The sequence below is a fragment of the Spea bombifrons genome, chromosome 7 (genome assembly GCF_027358695.1).
Source record: "Spea bombifrons isolate aSpeBom1 chromosome 7, aSpeBom1.2.pri, whole genome shotgun sequence".
NCBI lineage: Eukaryota > Metazoa > Chordata > Amphibia > Anura > Pelobatidae > Spea > Spea bombifrons.
Genome location: NC_071093.1, coordinates 20,872,640 through 20,900,548, shown reverse-complemented (window position 1 = coordinate 20,900,548; position 27,909 = coordinate 20,872,640). Strand labels below are relative to the sequence as shown.

Sequence of the window (27,909 nt, the reverse complement as noted above, 5' to 3'; positions counted from 1 at the left end):
GGGGTGTATTTTCAGGTTCTATAGTAATATCTAATAAATTATTTACAAGCTGCTCAACATTTACAAGATGTTGATTCCTTAAAAATACCTCTAGCACTACAAAATAGGACAAGGAAAAAACAATGGAGTTCTGTCACTTTAAATTTATAATAATAAAAATGTATACTTATGTGCAGTCAGTTGGAGTATATATAGAGTGCTTTTCTTCTCAATTCAGGTTAATCTCTCAACTAGAATCACAGATTTTATAGATTTATATTATATGGAAAACACTATGGTGTTTATGTTTTATTTCTCTATTATATGAAAATCTGTGATTCTGGTTGAGAGATTAACATTACATTTTTAATCTTTAACTACTTTTAATTTTTTTATATATATTTACAGGGCTCCGCTGTCCTGCATTGCTGATCGCAGCACATGGACAGACCCTCTTGGAACCTTTTTAATGTAATTAAAACTTTAATTGGCTAATTAGCTCTAGCCAGCAGAAGCGTGCTGCCATTTTGAGAAAGGCATGCTGCCTTCCAATATTGTGCTCTCTGGAGAGCGACCATCCGGCTCCCTGTTTCTTTTTTCTTTACATTAGCTGAATGCCTTAAAATCAGCATACTTCAGCAGCACAGGCTGAGCTCTTTACAGCAGCAGGGCACTGTCATATTTGACGGTCATACTGCCTTTTAATATGACGAATATGGTTGCTTCGGAGAGCGATCACACTATACCTCGTCAAACGTTTGGTTTTGCTGAATGTCCCGATATTGAGGCATTGCAGCAACGCCGGGTGAAGTAAGCTCCCTTATCCTCATGACGTACCAGGCAGGTTATTATCCTCAACTACATGTTTTTCCATGATTGTTGTTAAAGGGGTTAATAGCCTCCCCTTCCCATAACAAACATTCAGATAATGCATGTAGGTGCCCCCAATGAGGCACACAGATAATAACTGGAGTCTCCCAAATGGTTTAAAGGTGACAGTGTCTCTGTCTCTTCCATCCAGCAAATTAAATGTTTGAGTAAAGATGAGAATCACCCCTTTATCTTCCCGGCCATGTACAAATCACTTAGACCTCCCCAATCTTTAGTTGTTACGGCATGATTGCTGTGCTCCATAGTGTAAGCTGCTACACGATCTGTTAATATGGATCTCCAAAGAGTGGACAAAACATCTTTACTACAGTGCATTTCATTGCAGACCCCCTTGATGAGCATGGATCTGTATTAGTTCAGCTTAACATAACAAAACAAGTGGATAAAGAAAAGGAGAAAGAAAATGTGAATAAAACCCTGTCTTTGTATTTAATTTTTTTTTTGCTTTGCACCGTTGTTATTTTGTAAACACTGCATCTACTCCAAGTAGAAGAACTGTGTATTGATTCAGAACAGCGTGTGTATATTACATAAAACTGCATGTGTTAAAGAGTGTGATACACACATTTATTATCTTAATAAATACATTTACTCAAACACACTTTGCCTAGTGAGATCTCTCCTTCATAAACTTCTTTTTGTTCTGTGTATATCTGCAGCCCTCATCTTTAGGATCCATGGCTTTGACAGAAGGGGCGTTAAGCCAGCATGACCTTATTAGAGTAGTTTACAGTGATCTTCACCCACAGAGGGAAATGTTTACTGCGCAGAACAGGTGAGTAAGGCATTGTCAGCCCATTTTGAAAAATGTAAATTTAATAGTATGTTATCTGTATCTTTAAAGCACTTAAGGACCAGTGCTTTTATTATATCTCTGTTCATCCGTAATGTCCATCTTTCAAAATTAGTGTACCCATACAAACTCTTAACTAATTTTAGCACAAGTAGGGCTTGAATCAATATTCATACATCTAAGGCATTATTTTGAATGAATACAACTTTAAGTCTCTGTTAGCACAGGGGAATGGCCTGTTAGGGCTCCACTGCACATAAATTAGGGGGATCCTATGGGGAAACCTCTGATTGCTGTTTGCAGCCTCATGGTAGGTCACATTGTATAATCACAGTGAGATACTGTGGCAGGAGACCCAATCAGAGTCTCTACAGACTCCCCAAGTCCTTGCTGCATCAGATGTCAGTGATGACTTCCATTTGGGCATTTAAATCGCTGTTGAATGTAACAATGCTCAGACCGCTGTAATATAACAGCTCAGGGCCATAAATTTTGGCCATAGCTTTCAGAACGGAGACCAGGCTATCATTTAACAGCATGATCTTCCATTTGCAGACAAGGATTTAGCAATACCAGTGCAAAAAATCAATGACTTAAGGGATACATCCTTAGCCCACATGGACAATTTCTCTATGACGTATCCCCTACGCCTATAGTTGTTAGCGGGTTAAAGAGGTTGGAGATTTTAAGATGTCAAACTGCATACATGTCAATGACCTATAGTTACATCATCTTCCTAACTCTAAGGCTAACTCCATGATTTTTTATACTGGTTAATTGAAGAGAACTTCAGGGTGGGAAAAACATTTCCAAATATAGTCTAGAGTATTGTTTTACACATGTGTCTCTTTGCAGATTTGAAGTTCTAAGCTTTCTTATGCTGTGTTACAACTCTTCCATTGTCTATATGCCACCTTCCTCATACCAGTCATTATGCAGGATGGTTTCCAGGTGAGAATTGTCTTTGCGGTAAATACATCTAAGCTACAGGTGAAAACTATGATCAACTGAGTTTATATAAATCAGTTTATTTTGTAAAACATGATTCCATCTATTGTGACTGAAACAAATATTGTTTTTATCCCTTGCTCTAGGCTGTGTGTCAGTGGCTTCCCGAGGCAACAAGAGAAGCGCTGGAAGGATCTGTGTGGCAGAGTTCTACTTGACCCTGGCTTCATGGTGCAGATACTGACAGGAGTCTATCATGCCATGTAAAGTTTTGTTTTACTTTTCGACAAGACTTTTGCCGGTATCTGGTCAGGGCTCAGAGATTATGGTCCATATGGACATGATCGCATCATGCAGTTGCTGCAGAATTGTCGGCTGCACATCCATGATGCGAATCTCCGGTTCCACCACATCCCAAAGATGCTCTATTGGTTTGAGATCTGGTGACTGTGGAGGCCATTGGAGTACAGTGAACTCATTGTCATGTTTAGGAAACCAGTTTGAGATGATGTGAGCTTTGTGACATGGTGCAGTATCCTGCTGGAAGTAGCCATCAGAAGATGGGTACACTGCGGTCATAAAGGGATAGACATGGTGAGCAACAATACTCAGGTAGACTGTCATGTTTAAACAATGCTCAATTGGTACTAAGGGGCCCAAAGCGTGCCAATACAATGTCCCTCACACCATTACGCCATCACCACCATTGATACAAGGCAGGATGGATGCATGCTTTCATGTTGTTGTGAATTGTAGTCTCAGTTTCCTGGTCTTAGCTGACAGGAGTGGCCCCTGGTGTGGTCTTCTGCTGTTGTAGCCCATCTGCTTCAAGGTTCGATGTGTTGTGCGTTCAGAGATGGTATTCTGCATACCTTGGTTGGTTATTTGAGTTACTGTTGCCTTTCTGTCATCTCGAATCAGTTTGCCCATTCTCCTCTGACCTCTGACATCAACAAGGCATTTTCATCCACACACCTGCCGCTTAGTGGATATTTCCTCTTTTTTGGACCATCTTTTTTGTGAACCCTAGACATGGTTTTGTGTAAAAATCCCAGCAGATCATCCTGTCTGGCACCAACAACCATGCCACGTTCAAAGTCACATAAATCCCCTATCTTTCCCGTTCTGATGCTCGGTTTGAACTTCAGCAAGTTGTCTTGACCACGTCTACATTCATAAATGCATTGAGTTGCTGCCATGTGGTTGGATGATTAGCTATTTGTGTTAACAAGCAATTGAAAAGGTGTACCTGATATAATGGCCAGTATTTGCATATACACATGCAAATACCATACACAAAAGCTATACACTAACACGTGCAAACACTCCTCAACAATGTACCCTATCACACACACTCTTAACACCGTACACTTATATACATACACACACAAATACACACACTCACTCTCTACTATCAACATAAGCAGTTTTCCCACACACTACCCTTTCCTCATACCTCACATTGTGTCCACCCCCACATTGGCTAGTAGGGTGCCTGGATGCCATGCAGCGGCCTTAACACATCCTTGAGTAAAGAAGTGTCTTTCTAAGGAGTGCTTTATTTAAGAGATTAAGACCATAAATAACAATGTCTTATACTTGTCTTTCTCCAGATACAATGGTGAGTGGGACCTGGGACAGGAGGTCCTGGATGACATAATATATAGAGCCCAACTTGAACTTTACTCGCAGCCCTTGTTGGTGAGTTACAAAGCTTGTATAGTATGGAACCTCACCATGTCAAAGCATTGACCACATGCATGAAGTCAAATAAATCCTTGTGGGATGCTGAACCACCTATTTTATTAAAGATTTGTTTTTAATTATTATTATTGTCATAATTTAAGTTATTATTGTCTGTATTTAAGTTATTGTAAAAGGTAAAAGGGTGCAAAATTTCGAGGACTATTTTTAAATCCTTTTTTTACTGTCTCAGAATATGTTGTATAGGGATACCTGACCATTACACCAATAGGGACTTTTATGCCATTACATTCTAAATACATATACGTTAATATGTAATTGGTCCCCCCTTTGCAGCTATAACAGCTTCCACCCTTCTGGGAAAGCTTTCCACAACATTTTGAAGGGTTTCCTGACAGATTTTTTGCATTCATCCAGTAGAGCATTTGTGAGGTCAGGCATGGGTTTGGGGTCAGGGCCTTGTGCAGGCCAGTCAAGTTTTTCCGCACCAAATCCATCCAACCATGTCTTTATGGACTTTGCTTTGTGCACAGTCATGCTAAAATGAAAAGGGCCTTCCTCAAACTATTCCCACAAAGTTAGAAACATAGCATTGTCCAAAATGTCCAGGTATGTCTCCTTCAGCATACTAAGGGGGGCCTACTACATATTAATGTCTATGTATTTAGAAATACAGCTAGGCAGAAAGGGCGGCATGACATGGCCTGAGATGAGAGGGCAGAGGGGTCAGCTAGGGGACACTGGTTGTTGCTGGGCAGCCCATCCTCACTGATTGGTGTGTTGGCATCTGAGGTGTTTAGGGAACATTATATAAACAGTACACACAGCATCACAATTTATTGAATTTAGAAGGAAAGTTTGTTTCTGATCTTACCTGATGGCAGACCTTGAGGCGCTGATTAAGCGGATAAGGTCCTCTGCTTTAGAGAATGGGAAATCCTGGCTCTTGGACCGCATGGGAGAACTTACTGCCGGACCATCTTGTCCTCCTATACCTACGCTGCAGGCACGGACACCTCGGGCTCGGCTTTCCAGACCTCCGGTACAGCTGAGTCCAGAAGTTGAAATGAGACCCAGTCGTTGCCTTTGGAGCAGTGGAGCCGGTGTTTGAGATGGAAGCAGGTCCCGCAAAAGGCATGCTGATCGCGGATCTGGAGATGCAGCGTGGATGGATCATCCTGTTCGTGTCCGGGTTCATAGAACTTCAGGATCGCAGTCCAAGATTGAAGATGGCGGCGAACTTTCTCCTACTTCTAGCGTCTTCCGGTTTCAGCGACGCATTTCGGCAATGGCGTTGTACGGACGCCATCTAGGGACGTCTCTCCTGAGGACCGGGTGCAACAACGGATAGGAGACAAAGGTTCCGGATCGACGCAGCAGCATTCGACGGTCCCAGCTACGCGGCAAGAGGTTGAAGCAGGCCGTTTTCCAGGCAGGCGAGGATCGGACCGACGGGAACGGCGCCACGTCTCGTGCCAGGACGGAGTGGCACTTAGCGGCGCGACAGGAGCTCCAGGGATCCTGCAATCAACGGCATCTTCCCAATCAGCAAGACAGGAAGCATCTGCAGGAGGAATGGCTGCTCCACAGGCTGAGAGACAGCTCGATGAGTTTATTGAGGACACTGGTCCTACAGCACCCACACAGCACCACACTACACCTTGTCTTAATGCTAATAGGGGGTGACACAAGGTCTGTGGGTTCAGTTAGGGATACAAGCAGTGCTGTATAGTCTGGCAGTCAGGGTCAGCTGGGATCATTGTTGGCTTCGGTCAGGGATCTTTTGGGTCAGTGTGCTGCATTGGCTGCCCCGGCATCATTATCCCCTTCACCTGTAGCAGTATGGGAGAATTCGATTGGCACAATACGAATTGAGGGTTCGTCTGGAACTGTTGCGTCTGTTCCAGCGGTTACTGCCCCTGAGGCTGCCAGTCCTCAAGTTGAAAAAAGCAGTACCGAAGTTGTAAAAAGTAGGGAAGAGGTTAGGTTGTCAGATTCAGCTAGATGTGAGATTTATGTTTGCTTTGAGGGGCCCCTTGGGGCTCATCTTAAACAAGAGGTCAGGGAACGGATCTGGAAGGGTGAATATGTGGAGATTTTTTCGTTGCTTCCTCTAGACCGCTTTAACTTGGATAGGTCAGCTAAATTGGAAGAAAAGAAAGAGGAAGAGGAGAAGCGGCGTTACCGCCTGATACCCCTCACATTCTGAAATTGGTTGCAGGCATTTGCCATACTTGCTAGTGTGATAGGTGAGAAAACCCCTGAATGTTGTTCATCTTTGTTCTGTTATATGGATAGTATCGGAGAGGCTTACAGGGTCTACGGGGGTCCGGCCTGGATTAGATATGATGAACGATTCCGGCAGAGGAAAGCCCTTCGCTCTTCTGTTCGTTGGGATCATAAAGACATAGCCTTATGGTTAAAAGTCTCTGCCCCCGTACGGGCCGGGCAGTCCTTTCCAGGGGCTGCCGGTGGGGCAGCAGGGGCTTCGTCGGCAGCTAATAGAAAAGGATATTGCTGGCAGTTTAATGCAGGGTCATGTAAGTGGGGGGCTTCATGTCGTTTCAAACATGAATGTTCAGGATGCTCCGGTTCCCACCCTTTGTCCCGTTGTGTTAAAAAAGGGAAGGTCGGTAAGACCCAGGGAGCTAGCAGTAAAGGGGAAGACTCCGGTGATGTGGGAAAGGATGCTTCCGTGGCTCAAGTCAGTATAAGTTAAGGGATGAGGCTGTGTTAATTGAGTCCGGTTTTAAAGAGGGTTTTAGGATTCCTTTTAAGGACGCTCCTCCTCAGCTTGTTTTACTAAATTTGAAGTCGGCTCTGGAGTTCCCAGGGGAAAAATTGTTCAAGGAGGTCAGTCTAGGGCGAGTTGCAGGCCCTTATCCTTCCCCCCCTTTAGATAACCTTCGAGTTTCCCCGCTGGGCGTTGTTCCCAAAAAAGAACCCAGTAAATTTCGGCTTATTCACCACCTTTCTTACCCAAAAGGGGGGTCAGTGAATGATGACATCGATAAGGATCTTTGTCGTGTTACTTACGCGTCATTTGACGCTGCTCTACGGTGGGAGAGAGAGTGTGGAAAGGGGGATTTATTAGCTAAAACTGATATAGAAGCGGTCTTCCGTTTATTGCCAGTACACCCTGACTGTTTTCACTTATTAGGATGTTTTTGGAAGGGTAGTTATTTTGTTGACAAGTGCCTCCCCATGGGTTGCTCTATTTCTTGTCATTATTTTGAAATGTTTAGTTCATTTTTAGAGTGGGTAGTGCGTGTCGAAGCGGGAGTCCCATCAATTATACATTAGACGATTTCCTGTGTGTTGGTGCACCTGACTCTAATGTTTGTGGGATGTTATTAGCTACAGTACAGCATGTGTTTGGGCGTTTTGGTGTTCCTCTGGCTCCAGACAAAACGGAGGGCCCCTGCACGAGGTTAAATTTTTTAGGGATTGAGATTGACTCTCTTGCAATGACATTTCGGCTCCCGACTGCGAAGGTTGCTGCGACTTAAGGGCCCCGTGGGAGTTTGTTTAGGGGTGCTAAAAAAAGTTACTTTACGGCAAATGCAGTCCTTAATAGGCAAGCTGAATTTTGCCTGCCGAATCATCCCAATGGGTCGTATATTTTGTAGACGTTTGGGGATGGCTACAGCTGGAGTGCGGGCACCTCACCATTTTATTCGTTTGTCAGGGGAGCTTAAAGCTTTGCTTGTTTGGGACACGTTTTTGCAGGAGTTCAACGGATGATCAGTTTGGATGGAAGATTCCATTTTTAACAGTGAAATTGAGCTTTTTACGGACGCAGCAGGTGCAATTGGGTACGGTGCCTATTTTCAAGGACAATGGAGTGCCGGGGTTTGGCCAAAGGCCTGGGAATTAAGTGACATTTGTAAGAATCTTGTCTTTTTAGAGTTATTCCCTATAGTGTTATCCATGGAGTTATGGGGTAATAGTTTCAGGAATAAGAAGGTAAAATTTTGTTGTGACAATGCCAGTGTAGTTGCAGCTATCACCAATCTGTCCTCTTCATCTCCTTCTGTTATTAAGTTACTGCAGCATTTAGTACTTCGGTGTTTACAGTTGAATGTCTGCATTCAGGCTGTGCATATTGCAGGTGTGCGGAACGAGGTCGCTCATTCACGACAGCAGTGGGCCCGTTTTAGGCAATTGGCACCAGATGCGTGGAGCTCGTCCATGCAAGGTGTTGGCAGGGCTAGGGTTAAGCTGAATAAGGCGATAGGCAGTTTCGTCTGCCGTTTGCGAGGTTTTGTGGTATCACACCCGGAGTTAGAAGCAGTAACAGTAACAGTAAGCTGTTCCGGGGGGGACGGGGTGCACTTAAACGATATTGGGAACGATATCTGGCTGCTTAATGTTAGATTTGGCATAGAAAAGGCGGTGGCTTCGTGGGGTAGCCAGCGTGTTCAAGGTGTCAAACGCGCAGGCTGTGGCGGAGGCAGTCAGCATGAAGAACAAAGAAAGTAACAGAAAATTGGAGGGGCCGCAGGACAAAAGGCGACAGTTTTGGATGTTTTTTTTATTTAAACGTTCCTTAATGGGCTGGGTCCACGACAAAAGGTCCACACAGCCTTTTCAAGCGTGATGGCGCACCTTGCCATAAGGCAAAAATCATAAGTAAGTGGCTCAGGGAACCAAACATCAACGTTTTTGGTCCATGGCCAGGAAACTCCCCAGACCTTAATCCCATTGAGAGGAGGAAAATATTGACTCTTTGCACAAACTTAATGTAATTGACACTTATGAAATGCTTGTAATTATACTTCAGCATACCATAGTAACAAACAAAAATATCTGAAAACAGTGAAGCAGCAAAAGATGTGAAGACCAGTATTTGTGTCATTCTCAAAACTTTTGGCCACTACTGTATAAAGTGTATAGATAGATAGATACATTTCTTTATAAACATGCCACCATCTTTTTTGGCGGGTCACTTAGACATTGCTACCTATGCTAACATAATTGCAAAAAAAAATTCTAATGAACAATTAACCTTTTAAACTTAAACCTAGATTAGCTAACACAACGTACTACTGGAACATATGAGTGGTGGTTGCTAATAAAAAAGTCCATTAAAAAAATCAATCGTTTTCAACTACAATAGTCATTTACAACATTAACATGTCTGCAACCTTATTTTTGATTAATTTCAGGTTATTATAATGCACACAATCTTCTGTCAAAAACAAAGACATTTCTAAGTGATCCCAACCTTTTGTTTGTCACCAAACTTTTCTTAGATGGGTGGGAGAATTTGCTGTTGTAGGATGTGTTGGTACCATTCTTTATTCATGGCTGTGCTCTTAGGCAAAATTGTGAGTGAGCCCACTCCTTTGGCTGAAAAGCAGCCCTACACATGAATGGTCTCAGGATCCTTTACTGTTGGCATGACACAGGACTGATGGTAGCGCTCACCTTGTCTTCTCCAGATACGTTTATTTCAGATGCCCCAAACAATCGTAAAGGGGACTCAGCAGAGAAAATTACTTTACCACAGTCCTCAGCAGTCCAATCCCTGTACATTTTTGCTGGTTCTTTTGGGGCAGGGCTGAAATGCAGCGGAAATGTTTTTTGGGGGTTAAGTTTATTTTCATATCAAAGAGGGATCCAGTCATCTGATCACTCTTCATAACATTCTGGAGTATATGCAAATTGCCATAATCTAAACTGAGGCAGCAGACTTTGTGAAAATTACTATTTGTGTAATTCTCAAAACTTTTGGCCACGACTGTATAGGCCAAACCAGTGTAATGTTATGGTTCTTGTCAAGGAAATCTGGACACATGTTTTTTTGGCTATTGTAGCATAATTGAATCCGTTTGAACTTGATTCTCAATTAGCCTTGAGGTTTATTTTGAGCTGCATATACATCAATTGATTATTAACATGCTTAACCTGTATAACCCTGCCTGGGTTAGGCAGTTAGCACATGTAACTTGTCTGTGTAGGAGTTGTAGGGTAGTAGTTTCTGGAGTTCAGGCTTAGAACTGGAAAGGCAAGTGTATATGCACCTGGAGAATCTGGACACTAAGGACAGACGAAAAACAGACTTCTTGCTTTTGTGCAAAAGAATATTATTCATCTATCCACAAACAGTAGGGGGTAAAATACAGCACTGAACCTCCGAACCAGAAAAATGTCCTATTTTGCCAGCCTTTGATCGCACTGAAGCTGGTCTGGAACTTACGGGTATGATGTCACCCGTTACTCCGTATGGTGTCTCAGAGTCACCGTCCAAAAGTCCAAAAACCCTACACGTTTCCTCTCTCGGACTTCATCAGGGGGAATGATGCATGTCCATGGTGGGTCTTATTAAATACCCATAGATGCACTGTTATTGAGTAACAACCAATCAAAACAGAGTACTACCGTGTTTCCCCGAAAGTAAGACAGTGTCTTACTTTCTTTTTATCCCTAAAAGCCCCACTATGTCTTACTTTCGGGGTATGTCTTATATTGGGAAAAAATTGTCCATATATACCAATCCACACGCATACCAATCCACACATATACACCAAACCACACACATATACACCAAACCACACATATACACCAAACCACACACATATACCAATCCACACATATATACTAATCCACACATATACCAAACCACACATATATACCAAACCACACATATATACCAAACCACACATATATACTAATCCACACATATACACCAATCCACTCTCACTGTCACTCTATGCTTTCCTACCTTTCCTCTTTCAGTTTCTTTGCCGCCTCTTCGCTCTTCTTCTTAGTTCTTCTGTCTTCTCTTCTTCCGGGTCAGAGGGCACGGAGACCGGTGGGCGCGGCTTCAGTGCTGTGCGCCGGGATCTGGCAGCAAACCCCGGCGCACAGCAGCTGTTGCCTTGGGGATCACAAGGGAGCGGTATCGGAGGTCTGTTAAAGACCTCCGATACTGCTCCCTTGCGAGCCTGCTCCTCCAGCGGCGGACATTACTGTCCGTCTCTGGAGGGGCGGCAGGGGCGTCGGACCGCGCTGCGGCGGACCCCGCGACGGCGCCCCCTGGAGTGTGGCGCCCTGTGCGGTCGCACAGGTCGCACACCCCAAAGGCCGGCCCTGGTCCTGATGGACCACGGAAAACATTATTGCTGCTCCAGCAAATCCCCCGTGTTTCCCCGAAAGTAAGACATATGTCTTACTTTCGGGGTACAAAAATAGAAGAAGGCTCCAGGCACGCAGGGGTTCCATCAGACAGATTTATTGTAGGAAACAGACAACAACGTTTCGACCTCACGATGAGGTCTTTATCAAGTTGTTGATAAGTTACTTTCGGGGTACGGCTTATATTAGCCGACCCCTCTGAAACTCCCGATACGTCTTACTATCGGGGGTGTCTTACTATCGGGGAAACACGGTACTTATTTAATAAAAAATAATAAACAATGAATACTGCTGACTGGATGAACGATGCAATTCATATAATGCTCCTAAATGAGCCAACAGGCACCAAATACGTGCAAACACACCTGGCGACACATAGTTTAGCATCCTCAAACAAATAGGCATAGGACACCGAAGTAGAAAGAGACGTAGTCCCCCTATGGACACGGATAATCCCCCCCGGGGAAAAAGATAGCATGAGCATCGAAAGCCCTCACATCAGAGACTCTGCGAAACGATAAAAGGCATAACAGCTGTTTTAAAGACAAACACTTATTGTCTGGCCAAGCCGGGAAGAAGTCCAGAACCACTGCGACATCCCACAAGGAATCATAGCGAGCAGCTGGAGGATGAGACAGGCAAACAAAAAACGTTAATGGTTAGATATGACTTACCCTTTCTAATAAAGACCGGCCAAAAAAATTGAGGATGAGCACTACAGGGGCCAACTGGGGATCCACTTGTTGTCCCACACACCAAGCAGACTGGTAAGACTGCCTGGAGCCCAGGACTCCCTGAGCAAGGACTGAGCGGTCTCCGATAAACCCGAGCCCGAAATTGTCCAAGCCACCAGCGGCGATCGACCCCCCAATATGCGGGGATGAGCCTGCCCGTCTGGGTCCGAAAGGATAGATGGAAAAGAAGGAAAGGCCTGGGGATCCTGGATCGACATCTCAAGCAGCGCCAGGATCCATGGCTGTGCATGCCAGAGCGAAGTTACCCCCCAATTGATTGATGTACCGCACCGCGAGACCTTGTCCATCCGGAGGAGAAGACAGTAATTGGGCCGGTCTTTCGCCAGGCTCTTGATTGCGAAGGATCCTACAATCAGTTCCAAGCAATTTATGTGAAGGGAATGCCCTTCCAGCGTCCACCGGTCGCCTCCATGAGGGAAGCTGCTCCCCAGCCCAGCATGCTGACGTCAGACTCCAGGACAAAATCTGGTTGGTAACCGAAGATTGCACGTCCGTTCCATGCTTACTTCTGGGGTAAGGCGGACCGGCTTATCATACAATGGCAACCTGCGTAGATGTCGAGCCTTAAGGCAGTGAAGTACACGGTAGTGTGGAGGTCCCGGGAATGGAAGACGCAAGGAGACCACCACACGCGCGAGTAAGCAGGGCGTAGATCTCCTTCTGGATGGCAACAATCTTTGTCCTTAGAAGCTGCAACATCGCCGCCCTGGAGTCTATTTCAAAACAGGATCCACTGGCTGGGGTTTAGCTCAGATTTGAGTGCGTTGACAACGAAACCCAATTGATGAAGTGTCTGAACCATGAAATCCGTCTGACCCCGAAGGGTTTCCCGACAGCTGTAAAAAAGAAGGATATCATCAAGATAAACAATACATCGGATACCTCGAGATCAGAAGAAAGCCATCACCGGCATTAGGAGCTTCATGAAGCACCAGGAGGCAGAACTGAGACGGAATGGGAGCAATTTGAATTGCCATACTTGTCTGCGCCAGCGGAATTGAAGAAAACGTCCTTTAGGTCCACCTGGTCAACCAATCTCCCTCCGACATAAGGTCCCGCAGAAGATGGATACCCTCCATTTTGAAGTGGCGATGAACCACAAAAGCGTTCAGAGCCGGCAGGTAAGTAAGTGTGTGAGAGTGATGGGTGTTATGCTGAATGTAAGTGTGTGAGAGTGATGGGTGTTATGCTGAATGTAAGTGTGTGAGAGTGATGGGTGTTATGCTGAATGTAAGTGTGTGAGAGTGATGGGTGTTATGCTGAATGTAAGTGTGTGAGAGTGATGGGTGTTATGCTGAATGTTTGTGGGTGGGCCGGACAGACGACCGGCAGACAGGCATTCAATGCGGCTGTGGCCGCAAAGTTAAAAACTAAGCGGCCGCGAGCAGGATTGAATGCGGCCGTCATGCGTACCTGGCGGGGGAGGGAGGTGGGCGGTCCGCCCCGGCTGCCGCTCATCTGAGGGCTGCCACCATGCCAGCACGCCTCCAGAAACGGTGCGCACGGCAACTGTGACTGTGCGCCGGGACTTGATGTCAAATCCCGGCGCACAACACTGAAGCCACGCCCACCGTCTTCCGCGCTCAGTGCACAGGACAGGAAGAAGAAGAAGAAGAAGAAGAAGAGGAGGAAGAGGAAAAGTGAGAGTGAAAGAAGAAAAGGTAGGAGAGAGTTGATTAGTAAGTGTGTGAGAGTGATGGGTGTTATGCTGAATGTAAGTGTGTGAGAGTGATGGGTGTTATGCTGAATGTAAGTGTGTGAGAGTGATGGGTGTTATGCTAAATGTAAGTGTGTGAGAGTGATGGGTGTTATGCTGAATGTAAGTGTGTGAGAGTGATGGGTGTTATGCTGAATGTAAGTGTGTGAGAGTGATGGGTGTTATGCTGAATGTAAGTGTGTGAGAGTGATGGGTGTTATGCTAAATGTAAGTGTGTGAGAGTGATGGGTGTTATGCTGAATGTAAGTGTGTGAGAGTGATGGGTGTTATGCTGAATGTAAGTGTGTGAGAGTGATGGGTGTTATGCTGAATGTAAGTGTGTGAGAGTGATCGGTGTTATGCTGAATGTAAGTGTTTGAGAGTGATGGGTGTTATGCTAAATGTACGTGTGTGAGAGTGATGGGTGTTATGCTGAATGTAAGTGTGTGAGAGTGATGGGTGTTATGCTAAATGTAAGTGTGTGAGAGTGATGGGTGTTATGCTGAATGTAAGTGTGTGAGAGTGATGGGTGTTATGCTGAATGTAAGTGTGTGAGAGTGATGGGTGTTATGCTGAATGTAAGTGTGTGAGAGTGATGGGTGTTATGCTGAATGTAAGTGTGTGAGAGTGATGGGTGTTATGCTGAATGTAAGTGTGTGAGAGTGATGGGTGTTATGCTGAATGTTTGTGAATGAGGGTTTCAGATAGCATGGATGTGAAAGTGTTGGGGGATAGCATGGCATAGGGAGTCCGTAATCACATTCCTTTCATGCCCAGATTCCAGCATGTAGTGGCTGCCTAGGCATGATAGGAGTGTGATTGCTGTTATAAATTATTTTTTGGTCCAACTTCGGTGTGTTAACACTTTTATTGGACAGAATAATTCAATGACAGTATTAATATATATATATATTTATATATATAATTGCAAACAGCAATCACACTCCTATCATGCTAAGTCAGCCAGCACATGCTAGAACCTGGACATGATAGGATTGTGATTGTTGTTATATATATGTGTGTATATATATATATATATATATATATATATATGTGTGTGTGTTAATATTATTGTTGATTTTTTTGTCTAATTTTGGTGTTACTTTTAATAAAGTATTTTAAAGGTTTTTTTTTGTTTTTTTTTTCAGTTTTGGCCAAGTGAATGCTGAATTCTTAGTTTCAGTCCAGAATTTTCATTTCGGTGCATCCCTACTAAATACTATGCCAGTCACTAAAGTGGTAATCCTACACCACATCAATGTTTGGCTTAGTATATAGTGATAGGGGTTGTCAGTGTCTGGCTCAGTGTATAGGCACACATTGACGGTGGTGCTGCGTAATCCCTAAGTATATAATGATAACAGTTATGCTGTACCCCTGTCAATGTTTGCCTAACCATAGAAACTATGCAGTGTGTGTGTGTGGGGGGGTGCCACATACAGGGTCTGCCACAGGTGCCAAATACTCTAGGTACGCCCCTGCATCATGCGGCTGTCAGACCCAATGGCCATGCCTCAGCTCCTCTTCCCACGTCTTAAAAGTGGTGTGATGAAGAGCTGAGGCATGCGGTGTGTGCACACCGGCCACTTTAATTTCATTAGGCGCTGGTGGAGTGACTGCCGCACGCCGGCCACTTTCAATGTTGCTCGCAGCCGCTTTGATGGTGCAATGGGCCAGTTGACTAGACTTGCCCCCCAGGCCTTAGGCTGCCAGCCCTCCCCTGATCATATAATGTTGCAATTCTGAGTGGATTTTGCAGAGTTCTCACACAAATATACCTCCCTGCAAAATTACATACGTTTATTAACCCCTTCGTGACAAAGGCTGATTTTACTTTTTGTACCCTTCGTGACAATGGCCGTTTTAACATTTCTGCGCTGCTCGTGTTTAGCTGTAATTTTCTTCTTTCCCGTTTACTGAACCCACACACATTATATATTGTTTTTTTCAGGACAAGAAGGGTTTTGTTTAGATGACATTGTTTTGATTGTATCATATTATTTACTATTAAAAAAAGTATAAAATATGGTGAAAAATTTAGAAAAAACTTTTAGTTGAAAAATCTTTTACTCATCTATAAAAGGTAATAAAAAAACCTGCTAAATAGATTCTACTATTTGTCCTGAGTTTAGAAATACCCAATGTTTTTATGTTTTTTTGCTTGTTTCTACACATTATGGGGCAATAAGTACAGGTAGCGTTTTGCTATTTCAAAGCCATTTTTTCCAAATCTGGTAATTCTTCCCCCCATGTGCCATTTCGGGTATCTTTGAAGCCGGCCAATGCAATTTCATATTGCATAATCCAATATGCATCAAGTCATATATTTTTGAAAACTAGACAGCCCAGGGTATTCCAAGTGCTAACATTTTAACCCTTTCCAAGCACTTTGTCAAACTTTATGCCTTTGTCAAACTTTATGGTAGTAATTTTTTTGCATTTGTTTTTTCACACACATTTTACTTCAGGTATGAATAAACAGGTTCTGGTATATGTCACTATCATAAAACACCCCAATATGTGTTCAGCAACATCTCCTGAGTACAGTGATACCTCACATGAATGATTTTGCCTGGCTGTTTGGGGGCAAAAGGGCCACATTTGGGGCATGCACATTTTTCAATGTTGAACTTTGGCATTTAGGGATTCCCTGCCCATGCCCTATTTGGTACATCTTTGAGCCGGGCCATTTCAGTGTGCCCAATAAACCCATATATTTTTGAAAACTAGACACCCCAGGGTATTTCAAATGCTAGTATTTTAACTCTTTCCATGCACCATATCTACCACCAGTCTTTGTCAAACTTTATGGTAGTCATTTTTTGCATTTGTTTTGTCACACACATTTTACTTCAGGTATGAATTAAAAAGTTCTTGTATATGTCACTATCACAAAACACCCCAATATGTGTTCAGCAACATCTCCTGAGCACAGTGATACCCCACATGAATGATTTTGCCTGGCTGTTTGGGGGCAAAAGGGCCACATTTGGGGCATGCACATTTTTCAATGTTGAACTTTGGCATTCGGGGATCCACTGCCCATGCCCTATTTGGTACATCTTTGAGCCGGGCCATTTCAGTGTGCCCAACAAAACCATATATTTTTGAAAACTACACACCACAGGGTATTTTAAATGCTGGTATTTTAACTCTTTGCATGCACACATTTTACCACCAGCATTGTTTCTAAGTTTGCAGTAGTATTTTTTCCCACACACACCTACTTTATGTATGAATTTACAGCTCCTGGTATATGCCACTGTCACACGACACCCCAATATGTGTTCAGCAACATCTCCTGAGTACAGTGATACCCCACATGCATGGGTTTGTCATTTTTTGGGGGAACTAAAAGGCCACATTTGGTACATGTGCATTTTTCTAATTGGAAATTAGATGTGTGGCCATCCTTCCCCCCGTGTTAATTGGGACCTTGTTGAACCCAGCCAATTCAATTTACCCCATCAAATCATACATTTTTTAAAAGTAGACCCCATGGGCATTTAAAATGCCAGTATTTTAACTCTTTCCATGCAAGAATTGTTTTAAGCTAATATGCTAATTTTAGGATTTGCTCACAAAAATATATTTTTTATATATATATATATTTTTTTTGCCTTTTTTACATTTTTTTTTACATTTTTTATCAACTTGAAGGTTCACCTGATAGTGACATCAGTGGGGAATTATTTTTACATTTTACTGTTTTTTTACTATTTTTTTCTAATTATTATTAATTTTATTTTATTTTTAATTTATTTTTACTAATCACACTGTGATTAGAAAGCTGAGCTCCATTGACTTGCATGGTTGAATGCAGTACCTGTATTCAACCTGCAAGTGGAGCCAGAGTTCTCTAGAGGGTCTGGAGACCTTCTAGCGAACTTTTTAGTCTTTATTGTTTTTTTTACAGGGCGGCCGCCATCTCGCTTGATGGCGAAGATCACCTGCAGCGGCGGCTGTGACCGCTCTCCGGAGCGGTCACAGCCCATCGAAAGGTAAGTGTTTGGTGTCGCTGGATGCCTCCTGATCGAGGCATTCCAGCCACACCATTTAAGTTTAGGAGGCGATCGTTGATCGCCTCCTAAACGCTTTTAAAACGGGCGTCCGCCGCCATACAAAGTATGGCGGATGTTGACGCCCCGGGGAGGGGCCAGAGATGGCCCCTTTGTGCCGATCATGGCGTTGCTGAATGCCTCGAGGTCGAGGCATTACAGCAACGCCGTTTCGGTGCAGAAAGCGAAAATAGTTCGCTTTCTGCACCCGTTTAAAGACGTGCCGGTCCTGGCACGTCAATTGTCGTTATCGACTTGATTTTCGGTGACATGCCCGGACCGGCAATTGTCATCAAGGGGTTAAACAAATTAAAGGTAAATATCTGCTCATATCCAGCAAATTACATTTTCTAGCATTTCTGCATATATTAAAAAATTCCCCCATTGGACCAATACAGTTGCACTGCACATATCTCAACCCCCCCCCACTATTATTTCTGAGAATATGGTGCATTTTTACTGTGTAAATTTAAAGCTATAGCGCCCCAAATATCAGCCCAGTAGACAGCAACCGGCATTTTTCAACATTCTACATGGGGTTAAGAAAAAGTCCCCCATTGGACCAATGCAGTTACACTGCAAATATCTCACACACACCCACCAATAATATTTCTGAGAATATGGTGCATTTTTACTGTGGAAATTTAAAGCTATAGCACCCCAAATATCAGCCCAATACATAGCAAATTAGATTTTACACATTCTACAGGGGGTTAAGAAATTCCCCCCATTGGACCAATACAGTTACACTGCACATATCTCACCCCCCCCACACTATTATTTCTGAGAATATGGTGCAATTTTACTGTGGAAATTTAAATATATAGCGCCCCAAATATCAGCCCAATACATAGCAAAGGGGATTTTTCAACATTCTACAGGGGGTTAAAAAAATTGTGCGCAGCAGCAGCAGCAGCCGCCGTGACGGCGAGGGAGACATCCTGCCTCCACACTGAGACCCCGGCAGCCTCAGCCAGGAGACAGTTCCTGCTTCGTTGTACGGACTCGCTCCTCTTCCAGCCACCTAGTGGCGCCGTTGGAAACTGCATCGCCTTATACTGGGAGGTTACCAATACGCCACACGCCACACGCAAGATGTACGGACTCGCTCCTCTTCCAGCCACCTAGTGGCGCCGTTGGAAACTGCATCGCCTTATACTGGGAGGTTACCAATACGCCACACGCTTATCTCCGCAGCATGGCAGGGGTTGACGGAAGCTATGGATTTCCGCTTCCGTCAACCCCTGCCATGCTGCCGAGATAAGGTAAGCTAGATGGGGAAGGGACCAGGGAGATTAGTAGACGGAGACGAACACGAAGATTCTTCGTGTTGTGTGTCTTCGTCTTCGTGTATGTTTTACCTCCACTATATTCTATTATACGTTTCTTCGGAACGAACATGAAAATGCACTCTTCATGTTCGCCCAAAGACAAATGCACAAGTCTAGTATTTAATAAGACCCACCATGGACATGCATCATTCCCTCTGATGAAGTCTGAGAATCCTGGGAATATCAGTACCGGATCACGCTGGTAGCGGCAAGTATGCCATTCTAGGCTATCATCCTATGCTCCTATGTTGTTAGGAGCCTCACTTGTGAGTGAGTTCCAACAAATTTTTGCTAATTCTGCTTATTTGCACCTACATACCGCACTAGGTTGTGTTTTTTTTAATGTCTTTTAGGTTTTTGGAAAATTTACTGGACTCATGGTGTAGTGAGATTATATTTTATTATATTGTGATTTAACTTGTGTGTTCACATATTGTGTCACACACAAATTTTTTTGTGAATCACATTTTGCAGTCACTTATCCTTTGTAAGCATGTGGAAATGGGATATATTTGGGGAAAAAGGGGATTCCAGGTGCCGACACACCTCGGGGTAAATAGCTTAAATCCACATAGCTCGAATAATCACAGGAAAATGCTTCTTTGATAGGAAAATGGAGGGTTTAATGCTGTGATGAAGCCTATGAAGGCTAACACACACAGGGTTACATTGGGAATGAAGTTGTGACTGCAACAATGATGGAAAGATTGTAACTAACTGCAGCAAGGATGGAAAGATTGTAACTAACTAAGGACATACAGGGAGTTCTTATAGGGTGGGATCAAAGGTACCTTAATATTGGTTAACTAATATCAAAAGACAATACTAACACTATCACACAACATACAATTTACAATCCTATGGATAAACTAATCTCAAAAGAAATACATACAATTTACAATCCTATAGATACAACATCAAAAGACAATACTAAAACTATCACACATTATTTACAATCTGACCATACAGACAATGTAATACATGATTTACAATTGCCCTTTGATGTGGGCTTCGTGGGCTACATTTGCACTTAAATAAGTCTCCTCCTGTCCTTTCTGTGAGCATGTGAATTCAACTGGCCACATTTTGTTTAGTTATGTCAGATCACTTTAACTCCTTTTACACCCATAGTGGCTGAAACATTCTATCGTGAATCCCGGTACAAGTTCAGGCTTAGATGTCAGATTGGGGCAGGCAAGTGCAGATGCCCCTGATTGCACCTTTAGTGTTCTGCACCTTTAGTGTTCTTCTTAGGTGCCATCAGGAACAGGACTAACAGCTGACTGGGGAGCTGGTAGTAGACCTGGAAAATGGCAGAGCCAGCAGACTGGGGGAATAGCAGGTGACAACGGAGTCTGGGGAAATAACTGCCAGTCAGCAACAGAGGCAAATGAGACTGCACAGTACCAAAGGTTATCAACTTCAAATCAAAGGTTGAATTTGGATAATAACAATCAGGGGAAGAACATAGTCCCAGGCCAGAGGCCAAAACCCAGAAATTCACAGCACAAACAAGCAACACCAGGAACCAATGCTCCAGCTCTATATATTTAATTCCAACCCTCGCTATAGATAATATAATCACCTGAGGGGCCACATGTACAACATGATTCACCATCTTCTCAAATGGTACAAATTAAGAAAATTGAACAAAAATTGTTAAAGTTTGGGCAAATTAGAATGAACAGGTCTAGTTGTGCAATCAAACACCCCCATTAAGAGAAAAGGAGATTGTACAGCCTCCTATTTCTAGTATGTGTATTATTATGTTATACCTGTTGACACTAGGTAACTTGCTTTTTGTTGTTAATAAAGGGCTTGAGGCCAAAATTCTTCAAATTAAATTACTGTTTTTAATATAGAGATTTCATGAATTGATTTAGAAAGACAACAAATTAAATAGTCATTTGATTTATTAGTTTTGCTAAGAGATCAACTTCCAGTTCCCCAAAAAGGGAAAAGACGTATCAATATGTATGGAACCAAGGAGAGGGTTTGGTTCCAGGGGGGGAGTTTAATATGTGTCGCACTGCAGTTAACCAGGATGTAGCTTAGTGGATGAGTCACATGTGCACTGAGAATAAGTTGGAGTTGAAATTTTATACAGTATGTTTTAAGAAGATCTGTTAATAAAATCATTAGAACGCTGCAGCTGGAGTCTAAGAGCCCTGTTAATGCACAGTAACATTGAAACACTGTGTATAGAAGAAATAAGCTTGACTTGCAACTAAAGACCCTTACTCCCTATCTAAATGAAAACTAATGGTGTTGCCTGAATTGTGTGACTGAGTTCACTAAACCTTCGATAGGTCAACAGTGAAGTAACTTTACAAAACTAACTAAAATCTGTGGTGGCATTACTGGCCGAGGGAGAAGAAAAACAAGTATTTTAGTATAGTTTAATGTTAAGTTTTATTATTATTATTATTATTTATTCTTTCCTTTTTTGTTTGTAGTATAGATTTGTTATAAAATGACCACATTTTTCTCATTACAACCTCCATATTGTTGTCTTAGGTTGCAAATGCTATGAAGAACTCACTGTCGTTTGATGCCCCAGACACCTCACAGCAAGGTCAGAAAGTCTTAAAGGTGGAGGTTACCCCAACAGTTCCTCGAATATCTCGAACCGCTATCACCACTGCCTCAATCCGCAGACACAGATGGAGGAGAGAAGGTAACTAATTAAACTCTGTTTCTTTAAAGTTGGTACATACCCTACCTACTGGCAAGCTAATTATTTTAACTTATTTTTCACAATATTTTTTCAGGTTATTTAATAATGTATATGTTTTAATAAACATTCATTAAAGTTCCTAATGTAGATGCAGTATAATATCAGGAACAAAATGTGGACCACTTAGAACTACCATGCAAGCAGAGCCACTGGAACATTGCTGTATTAAATAACGCTGCACAAGTTCAGTCAGATGTTTTGCAAATTTTGGAAAATAGTGTTTGATATTTGAATATAAAATAACATTTAAAAGACTTAAATGCTATAAAGAAAAGTCTAGGATTGATTGGTAAGATATAAATGATATACAAAAGATAACCTATTGTTTTTGTTATTATTATTATTATTAAGGCACTTTGTTATTAGAATACATCTAAGGATACATATACCGTATATTCCGGCGTATAAGACGACTGGGCGTATAAGACGACCCCCAACTTTTCCAGTTCAAATATAGAGTTTGGGCTATACTCGCCGTATAAGACTACCCCTCTACCCAGCGTACAACAACCAGCCAATCACGGCAAGCGATGTACCTTACCGGTGATTGGTTGGTTGTTATACAGACTTATACTGCCCGTATATATATATATCTATCTACACATACGCCTGTCCATACATACACAGTTATACACTGCCCTCACCACACACCCCTGCCTTTACACACACACACACACATATTTATGTATACACATGTGTATATCTATATATACACACATGTGTGTATATATATATATATATATATATATATGTGTGTGTATACACATGTATATATATGTGTGTATACACATGTGTATATGTGTGTGTATACACATGTGTATATGTGTGTATACACATACACGTGTGTGTATATATGTGTGTATACACATACACATGTATGTGTGTATATATATATATGTATATATATATATATATATATATATATATATATACACACATGTATGTATATACACACATATATATACACACCAGCTTACAAACACACAAATACACTGACCATCTCACACCAACATACATACACTGCACTTTCTCCCCATCTCTTACCTTATCTTCTGTCTTCTTTCTTCCATCCAGTTGCGGGAGCGTGAGGTCTGACACTTCAGACCTCGGCTTCCCTGCTCCCTCATCACTACACGCCGGCAATTGATGCCGAGCGCCGGGACATGACGTCATCCCCGTGCTCGGCGCGTAGTGATTAGAGAGCAGGGAAGCCGAGGTCTGAAGTGCCAGACCTCAAGCTCCCTAATGTTGGTTTAGTTAGAGGGAGGTCGTGATCTCCCCAACCAGCCCTGCTGATCAGGGCTAGTTGGGGAGATCACGATCTTGCACCCACCTCGGCGCGGCCCTGAAGACCGGCCCAGGGGAGGCGGCTTCTTCACTCGCCCCGTGGGCTTCGTGGGAACCTCCGGCTTGGTAAGTACCCGGTACTCGGTTAGTACCCGGCGTATAAGACGACCCCCGACTTTTGAGAAGATTTTCTGGGGTTAAAAAGTCGTCTTATACGCCGGAATATACGGTATATAAATATCTACATTAATTATACCTGTACAGCAATCATGATTTACATAGGTTATGCAAAGTGTTCATATTTTTACACCTTTTCATGTGTTAAGAAATTGAATCATGTGTGTGACGGATACACTGTCAGAAGCCGTGCCTTAAGGACAGGAACTTGAAATACAGAGCTCATTGAACAATAGCTGTTATAGCATATTACCTTGAATATCAGACAGAACCAATGTTGAGGTAGAAGCACACCAACTTATATACACACACACAGATCTTGATAAGAGCATAATTACATAAAGATGGACAATACCCTGCACCACAAATTGGTCACCATAGCCAGCAATTCCTGAACAACACAAAGTCACTGATTTTGGTATAAACAGATAAAATAATAAGGGAGTCCAGACAAGTATCTTTGCAGCCCTATATCCGTGACAACATGGAAAGAAGTTAGCTGTCTAGGTTGACCACATGTCCCGGAATGCCCGGGACAGTCCAGCAATGAGACTTTAAATCCCGGTACCCGGGCAGCCTCAATCCGGGGCAATTGTCACGGAATCAGTGGCCTCCCCGATTGAAACGCCGCCCTTTTTTTTTTTTTGACATGGAGGAAAGAGAGGGGCGAGAGGGCCTCTCAATATCACGGTCGGGTCAGAAGGAGGGAAGACTGCACTGACTCTCACAGTCTTCCCCTAATCTGCAGTCAGTGTGGCAATTTTTTTTTGGTGTGGTAGCGGAGAGAATGATTGCATGTCCCTGAATGGCAAAAATATGTGGTCACGCTATAACTGTCTGACTTTGCGATTTTAACCATGAGAGGAAGGTTCCTATGTACAGGACCCCTGAGACCATCTCTCTAGAATCTACTTCTGAGGGTAGGCCAGATCTTATGATGCAGGCGTCATTGATAGTTTTGACTGATAAAGTCCTCATAAAGACTTTATCTGCATAGTGAGAGATAGCCAGCGGCTCTTTTTGCTCATGTTTCTCCTTTATTGTCAGTGAACAGCTTTGCATGGCTATAGAGCTTTACTTAAGATATGTGGGACCTGCCCTGGTGAATTCTCATTTCTGAGCATGTTACTTTTTAAGGTATAGTGGCCATTTGATATAAGTCAACAAGATGTTCTGTACATTATATTGCTAGCACTTATTGGGGTAAATAAGGAACTTTTTGTTTCACATATCTGCTATACAAGAGTCCAGTAATGTATTTAACTAATGTTGATCGAAGGTTTATTTTTTCCTCTCTTTTTATAGAACCTTGATCATAAAAGGGGGATAAATTGAAATTTTTTACATTTCCATGTGTTTGGTTTATGAAATGCTAACTTATAGATCGTCTTTTAATTTTTTCTTTTTTTTTTACATTTCTTTGTTATTCGGAGAAGCCCTAGTCAAACAATGCAATAATATAGTATTACAAAGGCATACCGACAGAGTAAATACCGTCATGTACAATAGATCCACAAATCCAGTACAGTGATCAATAAGGCAAGTGTCACGGTCCCAGGTCCCGGCAAGAGTTTGCCAGTACACGGCAAACTTCGGGATCCCGGGCTGCATCCTGGGATCCCGGGCTGCATCCTCGGATCCCGGCAAACACAGGCAAGCCCATGCCTGTGAACGCCGGGTTCCGAGGTCGCGGGTCACGGTCTTGGTTCCCGGCAAACACAGGCAAGCCGATGCCTGTGAACGCCGGGCTCCGAGATCGTGTGACACTAACTCGGATCCCGGCAAACACAGGCAAGCCGATGCCTGTGAACGCCGGGCACCGAGGTCTAGTGTTACTGACACGGATCTCGGCAGACACAGGCAGGCGGATGCCTGTGGTCCACCGAGATCCGGGGCATATAGGGCTTCCTCCGGGGATCTTCCTTCCACGCTGCAGCAGCCTGCCTGCAGCAGTGGAGATCCCCGGAGTCAGGGACTTACCTCTGCTCGGTCTCTTCGCGGCAGGAGCGTTTCGTTGCCACGCAACTGGAGGCGTGGTTTGGATGGCCGTCTAGAGCTTCTGCGGTGACGTCATCTTAGGGGCGGGGTTAGGTTCTGGCGCCAGATTTAAAAGTCAGGAAGTTCTCTAGCCAGTTACCCTGTTGTGGTCTTTATGCTCGGTTGTGTTTTGTGTTACTTCCAGCTAATTTTTGACCCTTTGCTTGCCTGACCTCTCTTTGCCTGCTGATTTGGTACTGTGCCTTGCTGATCTTGTTGCTGAACCTCGGATTGTCTGACTACCCTCTCTGGATCTCGACCACGGCTTACCTGACTACCCTCTCTGGATCTCGACCACGGCTTACCTGACTACCCTCTCTGGATCTCGACCAAGGCTTACCTGACTACCCTCTCTGGATCTCGACCACGGCTTATTGTGTTCCTGTGTCCGTATCCTGCCTCGGCTTTCCAGTCTTTGCTAAGTCTTGCTCCTTGTACTATCAACTCCGTATCTACTACCTATACCTACCTTATCTGGCCTCCTTGCTGTTGGGATCATCTAAATCCTGGGGTGCTGCTGCCAGGGGCTCCTCCTTTGGTCGTAGTATTCCAGGTGGAATAACTTCCGCGGTAAGTGCCAGTATTAGGAAGGTCGTGACAGCAAGAACAGAAAATAAAGTAAAACGAAAACAAAAAAAAACAAGGACATGTTATTGACAAAATTGCGATTTACAGCAGTATATATATATAACAAACAGCAATACCAATACAGAGGTATCAGATAGAACCAATGTTGAGGTAGAAGCACACCAACTTATATACACACACACAGATCTTGATAAGAGCATGATTACATAAAGATGGACAATACCCTGCCCAGACAGCCTAGCACCACAAATCGGTGGTTTCCAAAAAAACAACCTACTCCATTGTGCCTGCAACTCCTCAAATCCCCAAACCTTGGCCTTCCTCAGGTTACTACCTGCACCCCCAAACATATACGGGCATTAAAATCCCGTTATGGGATGGATGCCTCTTAGAACTTGAAGGCAATACCGCTCTGTTGTATTGAACGTTTGAAATAGTAACAACCTGGTGTCCCTATCTAACATCGCCACATATGGGGGACCAGCGGTTAAAAAAATATTTGGCCTTACTCTCCTTATGAAGAACAGCATCAAGCCAATCCATTTGGAATAGAAAGTAAGCGGGACAGGACCATTGGTAACAATGTGACAGTATTGCCCGCTTTGCTACAGGTGAAAGAATGAGTAGGAGGGATCTAACGCTCGCTGTGTTAAGGGGACTATGGCCAGGAAATATGCCAAAAATTGCCCATTCCACAGTAATACAAAAATGAATACCCAGAGTGTTGGTGATCCCAGAAAGATAAGGAAGGAGTGTATTAACATAATTGCAAAAATGAAAATAGTGAATAGAGTGAATATTTTGGACTGGAATATTTGGACTGGAATTGTACAGATGTCGAAAGACAACATCCTCCCTCCCATGCTGCAACTGCGGGTTATGAACCAAAGGGAGGAACCAAGAATAATGAAGTTCTAGGCCCAAATGGCGTCTAACACGCTCCCATGCTCATAAAGTATGATATAGCAATGGATTAGAAATAATATCGGGAGGCCAATTGGCTTTAGGAAGATGCAGGAGAGAGGCCAAAGAGATGTTTGGAGGCATTTGTTGCTCCAGAGTTAAATTAGTGAATATACAACTGGTTCGAGGCCAATCCACCGCAAAACGATAATTAGATGCCAGATTATAATCCAGCAAATTCGAAAGGTTCACACCCCCATAACGGACTGGTTGTTGGAGTTTAACCATCGCAATTCTAGTTTTTTTGTTACACCATAGGAACTTACGTAGCACTGTATTGTGATATTGGATATCTTTCTTTTTCAAGGTAATAGGCAGCATTTGGATTGAATACAGTAACTTGGGAAAGAAAAGCCATTTTATACAGGTGACACCTATCCAAAAAGGAGTGGTTAAATTTGGACCAAATATTTAGAGGAGCTCTCCATATGACGCAATAACAGTTGTACCAAATTCATCAGGATGGTAAGGACTAGATACTTCAAAGTGGGGAATTGAGTCTAGTTAAATGGGAACGTCCCCCTCCAACCTTGCTTAGCATGAGGGAAAATGGGAAGCGCTTCAGTTTTAAGATAATTAATTAAAAATCCCAAAGTTTTATGGAATTGCTGAAATAAATTAAGAAGGTGGGGCATCGCCGCTTTGGGATTAGAAAGGAATAATAAAAGATCATCAGCAAAAGCAGCAATCTTTAGCTCTACTTTTTCCCACCTTTATTCCCTCAAATTCAGCAGAATGTTCAATAATACGTATAATACCTGTTTTGCTTCTCCGTTCCTCCGGTCATCCTGCATATTGGGCTCCTTCTCTTAATACGGGAGCCTT

General features: G+C 43.2%; 1 protein-coding gene across 3 annotated transcripts in view; it reads left to right on the top strand.

Annotated features, from left to right (window-relative positions):
- Positions 1-27,909, top strand: part of HYCC2 (hyccin PI4KA lipid kinase complex subunit 2) — a 210,157-nt gene that overhangs the window by 164,974 nt on the left and 17,274 nt on the right. For all 3 annotated transcript variants that reach the window (XM_053472271.1, XM_053472270.1, XM_053472269.1), the window contains exons 7-11: positions 1,530-1,645; positions 2,519-2,614; positions 2,758-2,874; positions 4,225-4,312; positions 21,813-21,972. In XM_053472271.1, the coding sequence (XP_053328246.1) occupies positions 1,530-1,645; positions 2,519-2,614; positions 2,758-2,874; positions 4,225-4,312; positions 21,813-21,972 (577 nt within the window). The remainder of the gene's footprint in view (positions 1-1,529; positions 1,646-2,518; positions 2,615-2,757; positions 2,875-4,224; positions 4,313-21,812; positions 21,973-27,909) is intronic.